The following is a 17,158-nucleotide window of genomic DNA, read 5'->3' on the forward strand; positions in this document are numbered from 1 at the left end:
TTGGTATAGCAAACAAACCACCTGTGATTATTCCTCAGAAGCACCAAATAACTTCGATGAACTTCCTGCTTTTTTGTGTCAAGTATGATTAGGCTGTGAACACGCTAAGCACATTCAAAGTGCATTTCCCACCTCAAAGCATTCTGGGACTTGCTAAGTTACCCTTCCCAGCAGCCCTTAGCAAACTACAATGCACGGAATGCTTTGAGGGAAAGAATGTGCTTCAAACATGCTGAATGTCAATAGCCCATGAGGTCCCCTCGTGAGCTTGTGCCATTACAGCTCCTGCCTCTGGCTTTGTTGGCTGGAGCTGATGGGAGATTGAGTCCAGTAGCATTGGGGGCGGGGGGGGGGGGAGGGCGTGCACCAGGTTGAGGAAAGCTTGTCTGGAGGGACATACAATATTCCTTAGGACGTTTGCACTGTTGTACTAAAATGGTCTTCTGTGACCCACTCTGATCATAGCATATTTACAGAAAACACTTAAAAAAAAATTTTTATTAAAGATTTCTTGAATTACAAAGGTGTGTCCAGTGCCACTCATATTTTAACATGTATCATACCCAGAAAACACTGTTTATAAATAAACTTTGCTTTGGCACTGGCATGTATCCAAGATGTACACAAGAGTAGACTCCATGAAATTAATGGTGCCCAGATAGTCACATCTATCCATTTTGATGGGTCTACTCAAAGCAGGAACAGAACTGGATACATGATGACCCTATGACCAGAGAGCCAGTATTGTAGTGTTATCGAGTGTGTTGGACTAGGACCTGGGAGACTAAATCCCTGCACCCCTGCCCCAAGCTGCGAAGCTCACTGGGTTCCCTTGGACTACGCACTGCCTCTCAGCCTAGCCCACCTCACAGGGTCGTTGTGCGGATAATATGGAGAGGCAGCATGCTCCTTGCAGGAAAGGTGGGATATAAACGTGGTAGTAATAACAGTGACTCTGGGATTAGCCCATTTAATGAGCTCAGGCCTTGAAGGGAGGGCGATCCTGGCGATCCAATACTTGCTTGGGAGCGGATTGGGAACCGCATAGGATCGGGTTGCCATTAACCCCGTCTCCTCCCTCACCGCACCCTTAAATATTGCCCAGGGTGGTGGCGCTCACCTTTGGGTGCTCTACTTTTAAAAAAAGGGGGGGGGGAGAAACCATGACGGAGGGGGGGGAGGGGCAATTCTGGATCTGGCAGCCTTTGCCTCTCCGTGCCGTGAGGCTGGAAGGAGCGCGGCGGAAGCCCTCTGCACTTGCGCAGGGGCCCTCTTGGCGGCCAGGCCCATCTGCTGCCCTCTCCTTCCTGGCCGCGGCTCCTCCTCTGCCCGCCCCTTCGCGTGCCCTGATCCGGCTCATCGGGGAGGAGAAGCGGTGGGAGACCGGGCAGCAGGCGGAAGCGAGGAGGGAAGGACGCGCAGCGGAGCCGGCCAACAGCTGAGTCCGCCTCTGCCTGCTCCTCTCCCGGCCACGATGACGCGCACCTTCCCGGCGGCGGCGGCACCGGGCGCCGTGGCGGCCCTGCTCTGGCTCTCGCTCCTGCTCGTCCTGCCCGCCTTGGCCGCCGTGGCTCCTCCGCCCATTGTCGCCACTGCCGCTGCCTCCTCCTCGGGCTCCAGCTCCAACAGCAGCCGGCTGGGGCTATCGGAGCCGCCGGCCGGGAACCGCAGCGAGGGCGCCCAGCGGAGCCCCATGTGGGCTCTGCTGCGGGACTTGCCTGTGCTCAAGGCCGCCGTTATCGGGGCTTGCGCCGCCAGCGTCGGGCTCATCGCCTGCCTGCTCCTCCGCGTCCTCAGGTGCGTAGTTGGCGGGGTTGCCAGCTGCTTCCGCCGCCCGCGGCTCCTCTGCCTTTTGCAACGCAGAACTGGAGCGGCCGGCGAGCCTGCTGGGTTGGGAGGCTGCAGGGGGCGCAGGAGGAGCCCCGCACCCGCACCCAGCCCAGCTTGGTTCTTTGGCACCCTTCAGCAAGGGGGTGGTGATGGTGGGCCGGATTGGGAGGGTGGCATCTAAAGGCGGCAGGACAATTGGAGGCATTGTATGGCACTCCCAGAGTACTTCGTGCACATTAGAAATGTCTTTTATCAGATTGCACATTCTTTGGAATGGGCGAGATGTGCATGTTTCATGTTGCTCCTGTAAACTGCTTTTGTTTCCCTATGATCTTCTGGCAAAAGGCGGATATAAATCTCAAGTGAATAAATTACCTTGGTAATCTTTATGATGATTCAGAAAGGTAGGCTAGTATCAGTTGACCACTATATTACAAATCGGCTCAGAGATAAATGGTTGCTCCTTTAGTTGCTTGCCAATCGTACTTCCTAGTTAAATAATGCCCTGCCCTTTAAAAAAAAGTATTTACAGTACAATCCTCTACATGCTTACTCAGAAGCAAACCCCGCCACCTTCAGCGGGGCTTATTCTTAAACAAGTTTATGGTGGATTGCAGCCTTAATGTGCTTCATGTACATCAAATCGGTAATCTTCACAACAGCCCTGTAAGGTAGGTCAGTATTCATTATTCTCCTGTTGTAAGGGTTGGGGCTCATTCTGAAATAACTTTGTTTCTTAAAAGACTAGTCAGTATTGGCACAAGTGCTTTAGCATGTCCAAACTGCTTTGCTCTGATATTTACTTGTAGGGTTCTTCAACCTAGTGCCTGCAGATATTGGACTACAACTCCCATCAACCCCAGACAGCATGGCAAATGGTCAGGGATAATAGAGGTTGTAGTCCAACAACATCTGGAGGGCTGATTTATTGTACTATTCCCTTAGAGTTGGAAGTTGCTCATAGAAACCTGCATTTTCAGAAGTCTTATTCTTAACATTAAGGGGGGGAAACCCATTGCAGAATAGGCTGTCCTATACTGTACCAGGGGTCAGCAAACTTTTTCAGCAGGGGGGCTGGTCCACTGTCCCTCAGACCTTGTGCAGGGCCGTACTATATTTTGTGGGGGGAAATGAATGAATTCCTATGCCCCACAAATAACCCAGAGATGAATTTTAAATAAAAGGACACGTTCTACTCATGCAAAAACATGCTGATGCCTGGACCGTCTGCGCGCCGGATTTAGAAGGTGATTGGGCCGGATCCGGCCCCCAGGCCTTAGTTTGCCTACCCATGTCCTACCCATACTAACTCGGTAAACCTTGTTGCAACCCTTGTAAGAAAGCTGGGCTGTATTATTACCATGTTCCAGCTGAGAGTGACTTGCCTATTCCCCCATCTCTTTTCATATCTACCATGAAAACTGCATTTCTTTAAACGTGGGGTGGGGGTGGGGTGGAAGTAGGATTCCACTTTCAGGGGTCTTCTTTGCTCCCCATCTTTACTGGACCCTCCATGTTTTGGAGGGATGTTCTCTGCCTTTTGCAAGCTTTGCTGTACATGTGTGTGCATGTTTTGAAAAGACCTATCAGAGTTGTATCTTTCTCATAATTGAATCGTAGTTTCTTGAGCAGAGTTTACACAAGGTGCAAGCTGCCCCCGACCTTTTTCTGGCAGATTTTCCCTGGGGAATGGCAGTAAGGAAAAGTCACTTCCTTTTTTTTTTTAAAAAAAAAAACTTTATTCTTGTTATACATTAATTTACATTAAACTATACACATACCAACCACATATTGCATACATACAAACAAACAAACATTAAATACCCAACATACCTACAATCCAGCATTTACACCACAAAAAGTAGACCTTTTCTCATTCTCCTTGAGCTTTGTTACCAATCATATCTCTATACGCATGTCACGAGTGGTACTAAACCTTCTCTTTATTTACAAGATTTAATCTATGTCTGCCAGGAGACTTGCATTGTCCATATAATTTTTGAGATACGGTATTCTTTGAATATTGACCATTCTTCGTTGACTTTTTGAACAGTATAGGAAAAGTCACTTCCAATGCAGAGATAAGGAGCCCCGTGACAGCCTCACCTGAACCGCCTCCCACTGTTTGCACACTTGAAAACCTCGCACTTCCAGTAGTAAACTGGAGCAAGTGCAGCGCTAAGTGGGGCTTTGGCCTGATCCCGCAAGCCATTTCTTAGGTTCTCATGCTGAATCAGACCATTGGTCCATCTAGCTCAATACTGGCTACACTGACTGGCAGCAAGGACTTTCTAGGGCAGGGTTTCCCAAACTTGAGTCTGTTTTTGGACTACAATTCCCACCATCCCTGACTAGCTCAGGATGATGGGATTTGTAGTCCCAAAACAACTGGAGACCCAAGTTTGGGAAACCCTGTTCTAGGGTTTCAGACAAGGGTGTTTCTCAGGCCCTGCCAGAAGATGCTGGGGATTGAACCTGGGATGTTTTGCCACTGAGCTAAGGCCTTCCTTGCGGTCTCTCTTCTGATGGTACAGAGGACTAGGGGTATCAGAACCTGTGGTAAAAGGATCAGACTATTTGCCTTTGGCTCAGTGTTGGCGGTGACTCCCAAGAATCTCTAGCAGAGATCTTTCCCACTAACAGCTACCTGGTCCTTCTTCAACGGGAACGATTGGGAATTGTATGTATGACTGTCTGCGTTCAAAACATGTCCCCTATCGCACCGAACTGTGTTCCCCTGATGCCACATCAGGCTTGCTTGTCTTTGTGGATTTTCTCTCTCTCTGCAGGATGGAACTGTGACCAAAGGTTACACTGCTTGCAAATATTTCTGAAAGCTGGTCATGTGTCTTTCCTGAAAAGAGGATCCTGCCTCTCCCAACAGGAATTCCTCTTGGTGGAGGAAAACAATAGTTGGAACTGCCTTTAGTGCTTTGGAGGCAAAAATGAGGAGCAGTTTTTAAGTACACAGAGTTAAAACGTCCTGGTCTGCCAATGATCGGTGTGTTCCTGGGAACCTGTCTTTCTGGTATGAGTCATTTCCCTGTCATGTTGTCAAAAAGAAGAAGGTGCTGCAGGTGCAGTTGTCATGGAGGGGGTGAGGAAATGTTGAGGAAGGGACGAGGAAGCTGGCCTTTGAAGGTTACACTTCTGGTTCCCCACCCCCATTGCTAAATGTTGGAAGCTTGTATGATGTTGGTGGGAAAGGCCATAGCTCAGTGGCAGAATAATTAATTGCTTTGCCTGCATAAGATCCCAAGTTCAATCCTTGTTATCTCCAGGTGGGGTTGGGAAAGATCCTGTTCCTAAATCACTCAGAGTAAACACTACTAAGCTAAATGGGTGAATGGTCTGACGTTAAGTGTTTTCAGCTTTGTAAGTGATGGCAGAACCTTTAGGTTGACAATTATTTGTTTTATGAGCGCCTCTTTGCAGCATTTGGAATTTTCCAGGGACATTTTTGCACCTGGCTATTGTCCACTTGCAACCAAGTGAAGATCCCCGGGTGCAAGGATGGTGCCTGACATCTCCACCATCTGGAGGTGCATGCCCAGGTGTGTGTGTGCCATTAGATCTTGCCTGTTTTCGCACACTAACAACACATCTGGTAGAATTCTATCCATGATATTTTATCTGCACAATCAGGACAAATTTCAGGAACCAAAATGTTATACTGAAAAATACAACTTTTGAACTGTCTGGCCCTAAAATGGCAGCTAGACATTCTGTTTTGGTGACTGTAACCCTGGTTTAAAGAGCCATTTGGTGGCTAGCTTATATATACCGCTCTGGTCAGACCTCACCTGGAATACTGTGTCCAGTTCTGGGCACCACAGTTCAAGAAGGATACTGACAAGCTGGAACGTGTCCAGAAGAGGGCAACCAAAATGGTCAAAGGCCTGGAAACGATGCCTTATGAGGAACGGCTTAGGGAGCTGGGTATGTTTAGCCTGGAGAAGAGAAGGTTAAGGGGTGATATGATAGTCATGTTCAAATATATAAAAATATGTCATATAGAAGAGGGTGAAAGGTTGTTTTCTGCTGCTCCAGAGAAGCGGACACGGAGCAATGGATTCAAACTACAAGAAACTTCCTGAACATTAGGAAGAACTTCCTGACAGTAAGAGCTGTTCGGCAGTGGAATTTACTGCCAAGGAGTGTGGTGGAGTCTCCTCCTTTGGAGGTCTTTTAAGCGGAGGCTTGACAGCCATCTGTCAGGAATGCTTTGATGGTGTTTCCTGCTTGGCAGGGGGTTGGACTGGATGGCCCTTGTGGTCTCTTCCAACTCTGATTCTATACCATATATTCCGGCGTATAAGACGACCCCCAACTTTTCCAATTAAAATATAGAGTTTGGGATATACTCACCATATAAGAAATACGACCCAGTGTATAATACGACCCCCGACTTTTGAGAAGATTTTCCTGGGTTAAAAAGTAGTCATACGCAGGAATATACATTACCTGAGTTTCTAATCCTGTGTCTGTGTTAAGTTTTTAAACAGTGTATTTTACATTGGATTGTTAACATTTCTAAGTTACTGCAAGAGTTTTGTTGGAAGCAACTCATAAATTGAACTAAGAACAACAGTAACAATATAGGAAGCTGTCTTCTTCCAGGACAGATGTACCTCAGGGTTGTTTGCATGGACTGGCAGTGATTCTCCAGGGATTCAGCTTTCAAAATTCTACCTGGAGATATTTGGGGCCAAATTCTGCATGAAAAGCCAGTGCTGTATCATGGAGCTGTGGCCGAGAGATGACTAGTCTGTTAATTTGATTCCTCTAAAGGAAGCCTGCAAATAGCCACTTGCCTGCTCACCTGTGGCACAGACGAATTTCCTCCAGGTGATCAAGCAAGGAACCTTCACACACAACACACCCACACCCATCGTTACATTGATATACTGTATGTGTTTGGAACCAGCAGCCTAGTAGAAACTAGGCTAGTGCTCATTTTGTGAAACTGATTGGCAAGGCTACCTTAGGTTGATATACAGTGGAACCTCGGTTTATGAACACCTCGGTTTATGAACTTTCGGTTTACAAACACCGCGGACCCAACTGGAATGGATAAATTCACTTTCCATTACTTTCAATGGGAAAGTTCGCTTCAGTTTATGAACGCTTCAGTTTATGAACAGACTTCTGGAACTAATTGCACCCATGCTTCGGGTTAAGTACGCTTCAGGTTGAGTACTCCGCGGACCCATCTGGAATGGATTAATCCACTTCCCATTACTTTCAATGGGAAAGTTTGCTTCAGTTTATGAATGCTTCAGTTTATGAACAGACTTCCGGAACCAATTGTGTTCATAAACCGTGGTACCACTTTAGTATAATGCAGACTTAAACCAGTTTAGCAACCGTTCATTCACCAGGAAACCCTGGAAATAGTTGCTTCATGGAGGGTCCTGAAAGCATGAATGGTACCACTTGAGGACGTTAGGTGGACAGTCTTGTGACTTACGTCACTGAGACACTTGGAACTTGCACTTGAGTAAACTGAGCCAAAAAGTGTGTGTGTTTTTCTAGCCCTGCTCAGGGATATTCTGCATGCCTAACGGCTACATGTGATTATGGCCAAGGTGTAGCAAGAATATTGTGCACATGACCAGAACTGGATGCAGTATCAAAAGGCTGGATGTGTTGCCCAACCTGTAATGGCCCTGCAGAAATCTGCGTATTGGCCTCAGGTCCTTTGTGGCCTGTCAACAGGAATATACTGGGTATGTGGAATGTGGAAAGGTAAATTGTTCCCTCCATGATGGGATGGGATCTGTACACTAACTAGCCGGTGGCTTTCTAGCAGGGTTACACAAATTAACCCCACTTCAGCAGCGTGTAGGAGTGAAAAGGCGTAGCGATGTCACAGAAAGAGAACGGCTTTGTAAAAAGCAGTAAAATGTACTGGCAGGGTTCCTCCCCTCGACGTTGCACTCTCAAATTTTGCCCTGCTCAAAAAGTGCCTGGTGTGTTGCCTTTCCTTGGAGTTTGGGGTAGGCGAATCGTCCTTTCCCCCTATAAGGGACCCAGGTGGCGCTGTGGTTAAACCACAGAGCCTAGGGCTTGCTGATCAGAAGGTTGGCGGTTTGAATCCCTGTGATGGGGTGAGCTCCCGTTGCTTGGTCCCAGCTCCTGCCGACCTAGTAGTTCGAAAGCACGGCAAAATGCAAGTAGATAAATAGGAACCGCTACAGCGGGAAGGTAAACGGCGTTTCCATGTGCTGCTCTGGTTCTCCAGAAGCGGCTTTGTCATGCTGGCCACATGACCTGGAAGCTATACACCGGCTCCCTCGGCCTATAATGTGAGATGAGCGCGCAACCCCAGAGTCGGTCACGACTGGACCTAATGGTCAGGGGTCCCTTTACCTTTACCTTTATGTCGAAGGCCAGCAATGTGCAGCCTATTCTGAATTGGTGCCAGATTCATCAGGGGCCCTTCCATGATTAATTTGTTTGGGTTGGGGAACCTGCGGCCTTGCAGATTCTGTTGCACGCCAACTTCCACCAGCCCTGGGTGATAGGATCATTAAGAATATAAGAAGACCCTGCTGGATTAGGCCGGTGGCCCATCCAGTCCAGCATCCTGTTCTCACCGTGGCCTGCAGGAAACCTGCAAGCAGGACCTGAGCACAAGACCACTGTCCTCTCCTATGGTTTCCAGAAACTAGGAAACCAAGTTGGTAGCCATTACTGCCTCCTGTGGGAGAGAGTTCCATAGTTTACGTCTATGCTTAATGAGAAATGGCAACGCAATTCCCCACGATTATACTGGGTTGCGTGCATGCCGGAGGACAATTATTTTCAATATGGAGTAGGGCCGGCTCTCCCAGCCTGGTACCCTCCAGATGTGTTGGCATCCAGCATCCATTGGCCCCCAACCAGCACAGCTGTATTGGATGGGACTGATGGGAGTTACAGTCCAAAAGATCACGAGGGCATCAGGTAAGGGACAGTGTACATAGGGCCTCCTGCTCCCGCCCCTTTTCTTTCGCCTCATGAACGTATTGACCTGCAGCTGCAAGTATCTAGGACCGCATTTCTTCCTCCAATCTCACTTCTCAAGAGTGGCGGTGCTGCTGGCGCAGCGTGGGAGGGGGCCACGTTTTGGGATCACGGGGTCAGGAGCGGATCCTTTTAATCCTGACGGCTGCCTGGCTAAAAATAGATTAAAGGCTGAAGAGCAGTCTAAGCAGCGGGCGAGCTGACAGCGAGTGATTGCAGCCTCTTGCGTGATGGGGAGCAGCTGTTCTTCATGTGACTGAGTGCTTGGTCAGAATCACCGCTGGTGAATGGAAAGGGCTAAGTGAGAGTGGTCACAGACTCCACCTCTCTCCATCCATCCCTCCTTCTCCCACTCCTAGCTGTCTTCTTGCTGAGCTCTAAGATTAAGCATCCAGTTAAGGGGGGGGGGACACTTGAAGAGAGAAAGCCAAGGTCATTCAGGGAGGTGGTGAGAAAGATGGCTTTTAATAATCCCTTGCCAAACATTTGTACTAGAGGAGTACCCATGCTCTCTTACAGCCTTAGTACTGTATGGGCTTTTGTGTGCATGCACACTTCTTCAGATACGAAGGATATCTGAAGAAGGGTGAATGCACACGAAAGCTCATACCAAAATAAAAACTTAGTTGGTCTTTAAGGTGCTACTGAAGGAATTTTTTAAATTTGTTTCAACTCAGACCAACACGGCTACCTACCTGTAACTAGCCTTAGTACTGCTACAACTGTTCCTGCTGCTGCTACTACTATGATTTATATTGCGCCATCAGCATGTGTGATGCAGCAACAGGACACATAGCTGCCAAGTTTTCCCTTTTCTCGTTAGGAAGCCAATTCAGCATAATGGAATTTCCCTTAAAAAAAGGGATAACTTGGCAGCTATGACAGGACAGGCCGTTGCCCCATGCAGCTTACTGTTATAATACCATTACATGGCACTAGCAGTGTGCATGGCCCAGGAAGATGATAGGTCCCTGCCCCAAGTAGCTTGCAATTTAAAATTCAGTGCAGGGGCAATAGAAAAGGGAGGGAGGTGAAGCTAGGAATAAACAGAGGAATGCTTGTTTACACAGCATGTTATTTGGGTGCAGAGGCTGGCCTTCTGCTTGAAAGTCTGGATGAAGTCTTTTTTTTCCCCTTTTAAAAAAATATCACAAAACCCACCTTCACTGTACCTTGCAATAAAAAAGTTTTTATAAAATGCACAGAAGTAAAACCATGTCTGTTGGTTTTAGTTGTTGTTTTAATTGAGAGCCAGTGTGGTGTAGTGGTTAAGAGCGGTAGACTCCTAATCTGGGGAACCGGGTTTGTGTCTCCGCTCCTCCACATGCAGCTGCTGGGTGACCTTGGGCTAGTCACACTTCTCTGAAGTCTCTCAGCCCCACTCACCTCACAGGATGTCTGTTGTGGGGGAGGAGGGGAAAGGAGATTGTTAGCCGCTTTGAGACTCCTTTGGGTAGTGATAAAGCGGGATATCAAATCCAAACTCTTCTTCTTCTTCTTCATCATCATCCATATCCCAAGGCAGGGAGGAGTAATTCTGATCAGTGTTAGTGATGGAGCAATCATACCTAGCGGGTAGTGTTTGTTCTGGACTAATTAATCAGGAATAAATAGGGTGATCTTGTGGACACTTCCTAAATGGGCTTGTAAAAGCTATATTGGTTTTTAACGGCTCGTTATGTTTGTGGTTCATGGTAGTAATTTCAAAGAAGGTCTTTACAATGGCAGCTGAGCAGATTAAGCAGCAGATCTCAAGTTGTTTAATCACTGGCAATTACAGTCCTTAAGTCATGCAGCATAGCCAGCCCCAGATAGGGTGGGGTGCAGAGTGATGGTCCCTGCTATGGAAGGTGGGGCACGCTAATTTCTTAGCAGTACAGTATTCATGTCTTTACAACCCAGGCAAATGAAAGCCTGTTCAAGTGTGAACACCGGGCTCCAGATAATCAGAGTCTTAACCAGGGGTCCCCAAACTAAGGCCCGGGGGCCGGATGCAGCCCAATCGCCTTCTAAATCCGGCCCACGGACGGCCTGGGAATCAGCATGTTTTTACATGAGTAGAATGTGTCCTTTTATTTAAAATGCATCTCTGGGTTATTTGTGGGGCATAGGAATTCGTTCATATTTCCCCCCCAAAATATAGTCCGGCCCACCACAAGGTCTGAGGGACAGTGGACCCGGCCCCTTGCTGAAAAAGTTTGCTGACCTCTACTCTTAACCATACCGGATTGCAACTCTTGAATCAGACCAACAAAGAGGCAAAATATTCTCGACATGAGAAGCTTCATGGGATCTGGCCTGAAGGCATCTAGAGACAAGTTCCGGTTTGAGTTTCAACAAGGCCACACAGGTGGGAATGAAAGCAGCCTGGAGGCTGCACGCAATTGTTTTGAGGGATTTGCAACAGGGTTAGTAGTTGCGCTAACCTAATGCAAGAGGATCCCATCACTTCCCACTATGCTCTGTTCATGTATTTATAAATCAAACATAATTGCAAAAGGTGGTCGAATGAGTAGAGTGTGGTGATCTGGTGAGTAGAGAATTTGCCTTGACGCAAGCAGATCTGGGTTCAAATCCCCACGAGGATGTACTCTCTCTATTCCCACCCCCACCCCCCGCCTACAAGTGTTTTCTCATACATTCGTACCTTGGTTCTTGAACGGAATCCGTTCCTTTTGAAAACGTTTGAAAACCAAGCCGAAGCTTCTGATTGGCTGCAGGAGCTTCCTGCACTCAAGCGGAAGCTGCATCAGCCGCGTCGGATATTCGGCTTATAAAAAAAGTTCGCAATCTTCCGGGTTTGTGGCGTTCGGGAGCCAAAATGTTCGAATCACAAGGCATTCGGGAGCCAAGGTATGACTGTATTAGCTGGAGCAACAACGAGAAGCTGAGAGTGGCTGGGAAAGTGGCCTGGTAGCAGGGGTCTGTTGCGTCTTTCTCTCCACTCCCATTTGGATGGGTTTAAATAAATTGTCAGTGTTTTGTTTCCACAATATCTGTGTACACCTAACAATATAATTTCCTTGCTGTTTTAGGTCTGGCAGGAAGATGAAAAAAACCCGCAAGTATGACATCATCACAACTCCAGCAGAACGGGTGGAAATGGCCCCCTTAAATGAAGATGATGAGGATGATGAAGATTCCACAGTGTTTGATATAAAGTATAGGTAAGGAGAGGGGGAGGACGGTGTAAACATATGGGTGAGTGGGTGGAACTTTTTTAAAGGGGGTGTGTGATATCTATGTTGGTCCTTTTAGAAATGAATAAATTGGACAGTACTTCACTACGAGATCTCCAACTAAGAAGAGCAACCATTATTAGCACTTGTGGAATCTGATTAGTACAACTTTCCCCAAACTCCAGATGTTATCGAATACAATTCCCATCAGCCCCAACATCATATGGCTGTGCTGTCTGGGGGTTGATGAGGGTTGGAGTCATTAACATCTGGAGAGGGTACCAGCGTGGGAATTTAGGGAAAGGCTGCCTGAATTAGATCAGCCTCTACTGGGTACAAAGTCTGAGCCTCTGTTCATGCACCCCATCTTCTAGTTTAGTTACAAGCTGCAGACTTAGGTGCCTTTCAATATGATGCCCTCCTTTTTTGTTGTTTTTAAAATGCAGACCAAAGAAGAGTTCTGGAGAACTTGAAAAGTTGCTCACAACTTTGTGAGGGTTCGGTTGGTCCTAAGAAAGGTATTGGCCTACTGCAGGTTTTGGATTTGTTGTGGGCAGGGGTGGAAATCTGTGTGTGTTCCCTGCCACTCCCCTTTACAAACAAGGCCTGGAATGTATTTGGTGGAGTCATTTCCAACTTTCTCGTGTGATGAAGAGCAAAGTAAGAGTAACCCTCTCCAGCTCTGTGGGTCCTTGCGGGTCACCTAGGAAGCAGCTGTTACCGGTAAGTCTGGGTCAAGCACAAAGCATACAGGACCTTGGACAGCTCCGAGGAGCTCTGCTGTGGCAGCTTCTGGAGATGTTGTCCCTGCAGGGATCCTGAGCCAACTGAAGCCTTCTGGCTAGCAGGGGAAGCAGGCAGGATCGGCTCCAAGTGGAGAGTAGGCAAGAAAGAACAGGACCCTGGGGTACTATGCTAAAGCATCTCACGAGGCCAGCTACAAGTGAAGTGGTTTCTGCATGGAGCTGAACCTACGTGTAGGCTGACCAGACTTGATGGGTGGTAGGCTCTGTGTTTCTTGGAAGAGCTGCCTGGCTAGTTAAAGAACACTCACCTTATTTTGTAGCGAGGTTGGGGGTTACAGAGGTACTGCAAGGTACGCAACCTCTGAGTCAGAGGATCATGGCAAGGCTGTGTCCTTTGGCTGGAAGGGCTGTGAGGTTCTCTCCGCTGCTCTGCCGCCTCCCGTAGGAGGTAGCTTGAGCCTCATCACAGTCGTCTGATGTGCATTTCAATGTCCCTGACAAAGGTCCAAGAAGGACTGGTGCAGTTGACAATGGCCAGCGCTTTGCATCCACACAAGCCTGTTTCTCAACAAACCCTTGCCTTGCAAGACGGTAAAGGTAAAGGTAAAGGGACCCCTGACCATTAGGTCCAGTCGTGACCGACTCTGGGGTTGCGCGCTCATCTCGCATTATTGGCCGAGGGAGCCGGCGTATAGCTTCCAGGTCATGTGGCCAGCATGACAAAGCCGCTTCTGGCAAACCAGAGCAGCACATGGAAACGCCGTTTACCTTCCCGCTGTAGCGGTTCCTATTTATCTACTTGCATTTTGAGGTGCTTTCGAACTGCTAGGTTGGCAGGAGCTGGGACCAAGCAACGGGAGCTCACCCCGTCACAGGGATTCGAACCGCCAACCTTCTGATCAGCAAGCCCTAGGCTCAGTGGTTTAACCACAGCGCCACCTGGGTCCCTGCAAGACGGTAGATCAGTACAAAAGGAGATAGTTGAATTCATCAAAACTTGGGATGCTTTTCCATCGTAGCTGGATCTCCAGAGTGCCTTTGTTCCCTCTGATAATAAAGCCCCCCTTAGATCAATACCCGTCCATAGAATATCTCCCCTTTCCAATGCACATATGCCCTTTTGCATACAGACGCCGAGCATTATGCTGTTCGAGAGTGTGTGTGTGCTGTTCTCTGGAGGTTGCTTTTAATTGGGTGTCTTGCAAGTGAGAGCTGGAGGGTCTTTTCTGTACACTGCTAGGTGGATTGTGTTGGGTATGAAGCTTGTTTTTGAACACATTTATCTCTCAAGCAGGCTGACTTGCCTGCTTGGAAGGAATAATTGTCATTCCAAAATGGGGTGTGGGGGCAAGGAGAAGGAAAGAACGACAAGTTTGCTGAGATGCTTAAACTCCAAGCTGTAATAATAATAATAATAATAATAATAATAATAATAATAATAATAATAATATAATTTAACAATGACAACTACTCAAGACTGCAATGGCCAGCCTTGAATTTTCCACCATCATTGAACTGTTTCAGCCCAAGAGCAGAGGGGAGGAGGCTCTTTCTGAGGCAACCATCTTGCTTGGGTGATGTCCCTGGGTGCCATTAGGAGACAGATCCTGGGGCTGTTTCATGTAGTTCCCCAAAGTGTGTTGCGAGAGACCTGCTAGCACACTTTGGGAGAAAGAAATTGAAAGTATTAAAGCCTCTTACTGACCCTGAAGCCCCTCCCTCGGTTAGGAGGCACCAGCCACGCCTTTTGGTCAGCAGTCATCCCTCCTGAAAGAGAGAGAGAGATGGAACAGGTTCATTCAGTGCCCTGTCAGAGAGGTTGCCCACTGAGTCTCTCTGTGAGTTGCCATTCTGGATGTGCCTCCTTCCACTAATATATATGCTCAGTATTGTTTCTCTGGCATTGCCCCTTTTGCCTATTTGTGGATAGTGAATGTGTTGCAAAATACCTCTGTCTTTGGCAAATGTGTTGTGAAGTACTTCTGTCTTTCTCTGCCTTTAGTTTTTGAAGTGTTGTTGTTGTTGTTGTTGTTGTTGTTGTTGTTGTTGTTGTTATTATTATTATTAACTTACATCAAAGTACATAAAGTTTCTAAGCACTGTACATACATTAAGAGAGAAGACAGTCCTGGCATGCAGGCTCACCATTTAACAGATGCAGCATGTTAAGGAAATAAGGATGAGGATGGCAGAGGAAAGCAAACATTGGAGAAGCTGTTCCTCCTTTGCCTGATGGTTGGGACCACCTTGGGCTCCCCTTTGCTATGTTCTTCTTCCTGGGAGGCAAGGGGCACAGCATCCCAGTGGACACTTACTCCTTTGTCCAATGCCAGAATGTGCCTTCCTTTAACTTGGCTGTCTCAGGTAACTGGCAGTGGGAGCAAAGTACCCCCCCCCCATGCATGTTAGGGAGCAACTCCCTTCAGCTGATCCTTTTCTCATTGCTTGACAGAGCCAAGCTGGTTGCCCGCTGCCCAAAATGGGTTCAGAGCAAAGGCTAGGTTGGCACATGCCCGTCTTGTGAGGATGGCCTGCATCTTGTTACATTGCCGTATATGAGACACATTTCTCTGCTATTGCTAATTATTTCATTTCTCTTCCTCTCTTTCTTCAGGTGAGGCTGTTGCACAAGGCTCATCAGGATGGAGGTCTCCTGTCAAGAACCTTGCAAGAACCTTGGCAACAGAGGGGAGAAGGAAGACAGAATCATAGCGTCAACAAAACTTACAATTTTCCACTGTTCCAAATATATATACATGATTTATGATGGATTTTGGCAGGAGACAGCTGAGCATGCTACTATGTTCCTGGGTTACCAGGTTGGAAGAACTGGAGGTGGTTTTCCTTCTGGACTGCTTTTCAACTGGAAAAAAAAACCTCTCTCTTTTTGTTTTGTTACAGATTTGGTTACCTGCAACAAACTGCAGATTAGGTTTGTAGGCCAACCCAGAGTCCTAGTTATTAGGAGTGCCAGTTTTGTTCAAAGGCACCCAGGCTAACCAACAAACTCTCTGCTCAGAAACTTGGACGGATGGTTGTTCTCCACTGCACCTAAAAACGCCTGGCATCATGTGGTTCTGGGCTGGCAGCAACCTCTGCTCATCTCATGGAAGCTCAGGACTTGTGCAAACTCTGCTGAATTGACTGAACCTGTGTATTGATGTGTGAATGTGTGTGTGTTTTGCTTTTTGTGGGTGAGATGTGGGCCGCTGTGATGACGTGCTACTACTACTGATAACAATTGCACTAATCATCTGCTCTTGCAATAAGGCTCTCTGCCTTCTCTTTAAGGGGGTATCTCCACAATCCTCTGGGGGCGGCAAACTCTGAGAAGCAGGGGGAGGAAAACCCAGCCAGTTCAGGAGGAGAGGAAAGATATTTTTGGCAGCCCCTTGCTCCTCTTTCCCTATTCCAGAGGAAGTAAAACTTTACTGCGGGGTGTGTGTGTGTTCACCTGTGACCCTGTGGACATTGTTCTGACCGTTGGCTGTGCTGGCTGGAGCTAAAGGGAGGCCAGAAACCTCTGGAGAACTGCAGGTTCCCCATTCCTGCCTTACAAAGAGGGCTGTTTTGTGTCTGTGTCTCCCTCTGCCTGTGAGTCACCTCTCTCTCACCTCCTTTATTGTATTTCACGACAATCTGCAGTGAGGCTATTAAAGAGCAATTAGGGTAATTTTGCTTTATTTGCGTTGTCATGTGCTCCTGGTCAAATATTCTTGTTACCAACCAAAATGATTTTTAACATTGTTTTCAACTTTGGTCGATCAGGGTCCGGCTTTTGCCATACGTAACACAAAGCCAAATACAGTGGAAGCTTGGAAGTCGAATGTAAGCCGTTCCGGAAGGACGTCCGACATCCGAAACGTTTGAATTCCGAGGTGTGGCTTCCAATTGGCTGACAGCTAGGCTTTTTGCAGATCGGAAGCCACATCGGACGTTCGGGCTCCGAGGAACGTTCGAAAACTGGAACACTTCCGGGTTTTCAATGTTCGGGAGCCGGAACGTTCGGGAACGGAGTGGTTCGAGAACCGAGGTTCTACTGTAGCTGGTCTCTTTTCCAGCACAGGCCAAGTTACCCCCTTGCCATTGTTAACACGACTGCATGTTCTACCACGTGTCTCTTTGAAAGACTTCATCTTCTGTGCACAGCAGCCTGCAGAGAACAATTCCCCTTTGCAATGACCCTCCCTCTCTCGGCTACATTTCCCGCAGCCCAGGTTGCAGTCTTCTGTTCCAGCAGCCTCTCATTCACCCTATACTATGGTGCTACTATTATCTAAACCTCTGCATCCTCATTTTGAGGCATGGAGGGATGCTGACTTCTTTTGATGTTCTGTTCCCAGAACTGGACATTTAGTAGAGGTCAGCGTTAACAGACCTGCTGCTCTTTGAGAA

At 47.7% G+C, this 17,158-nt stretch overlaps 1 protein-coding gene across 1 annotated transcript; it reads left to right on the forward strand.

Annotated features, from left to right (window-relative positions):
* Positions 1-1,232: 1,232 nt before the first annotated feature.
* Positions 1,233-16,436, forward strand: FAM174B (family with sequence similarity 174 member B). The gene is made up of 3 exons (XM_035131744.2): positions 1,233-1,797; positions 11,874-12,005; positions 15,378-16,436. Exons 1-3 carry the CDS (start codon positions 1,475-1,477, stop codon positions 15,379-15,381), a joined length of 459 nt encoding a protein of 152 aa, XP_034987635.1. The 5' UTR covers positions 1,233-1,474; the 3' UTR covers positions 15,382-16,436.
* The last annotated feature ends 722 nt before the right edge of the window (positions 16,437-17,158 follow it).

This window comes from Zootoca vivipara, chromosome 14 (assembly GCF_963506605.1).
Source record: "Zootoca vivipara chromosome 14, rZooViv1.1, whole genome shotgun sequence".
NCBI lineage: Eukaryota > Metazoa > Chordata > Lepidosauria > Squamata > Lacertidae > Zootoca > Zootoca vivipara.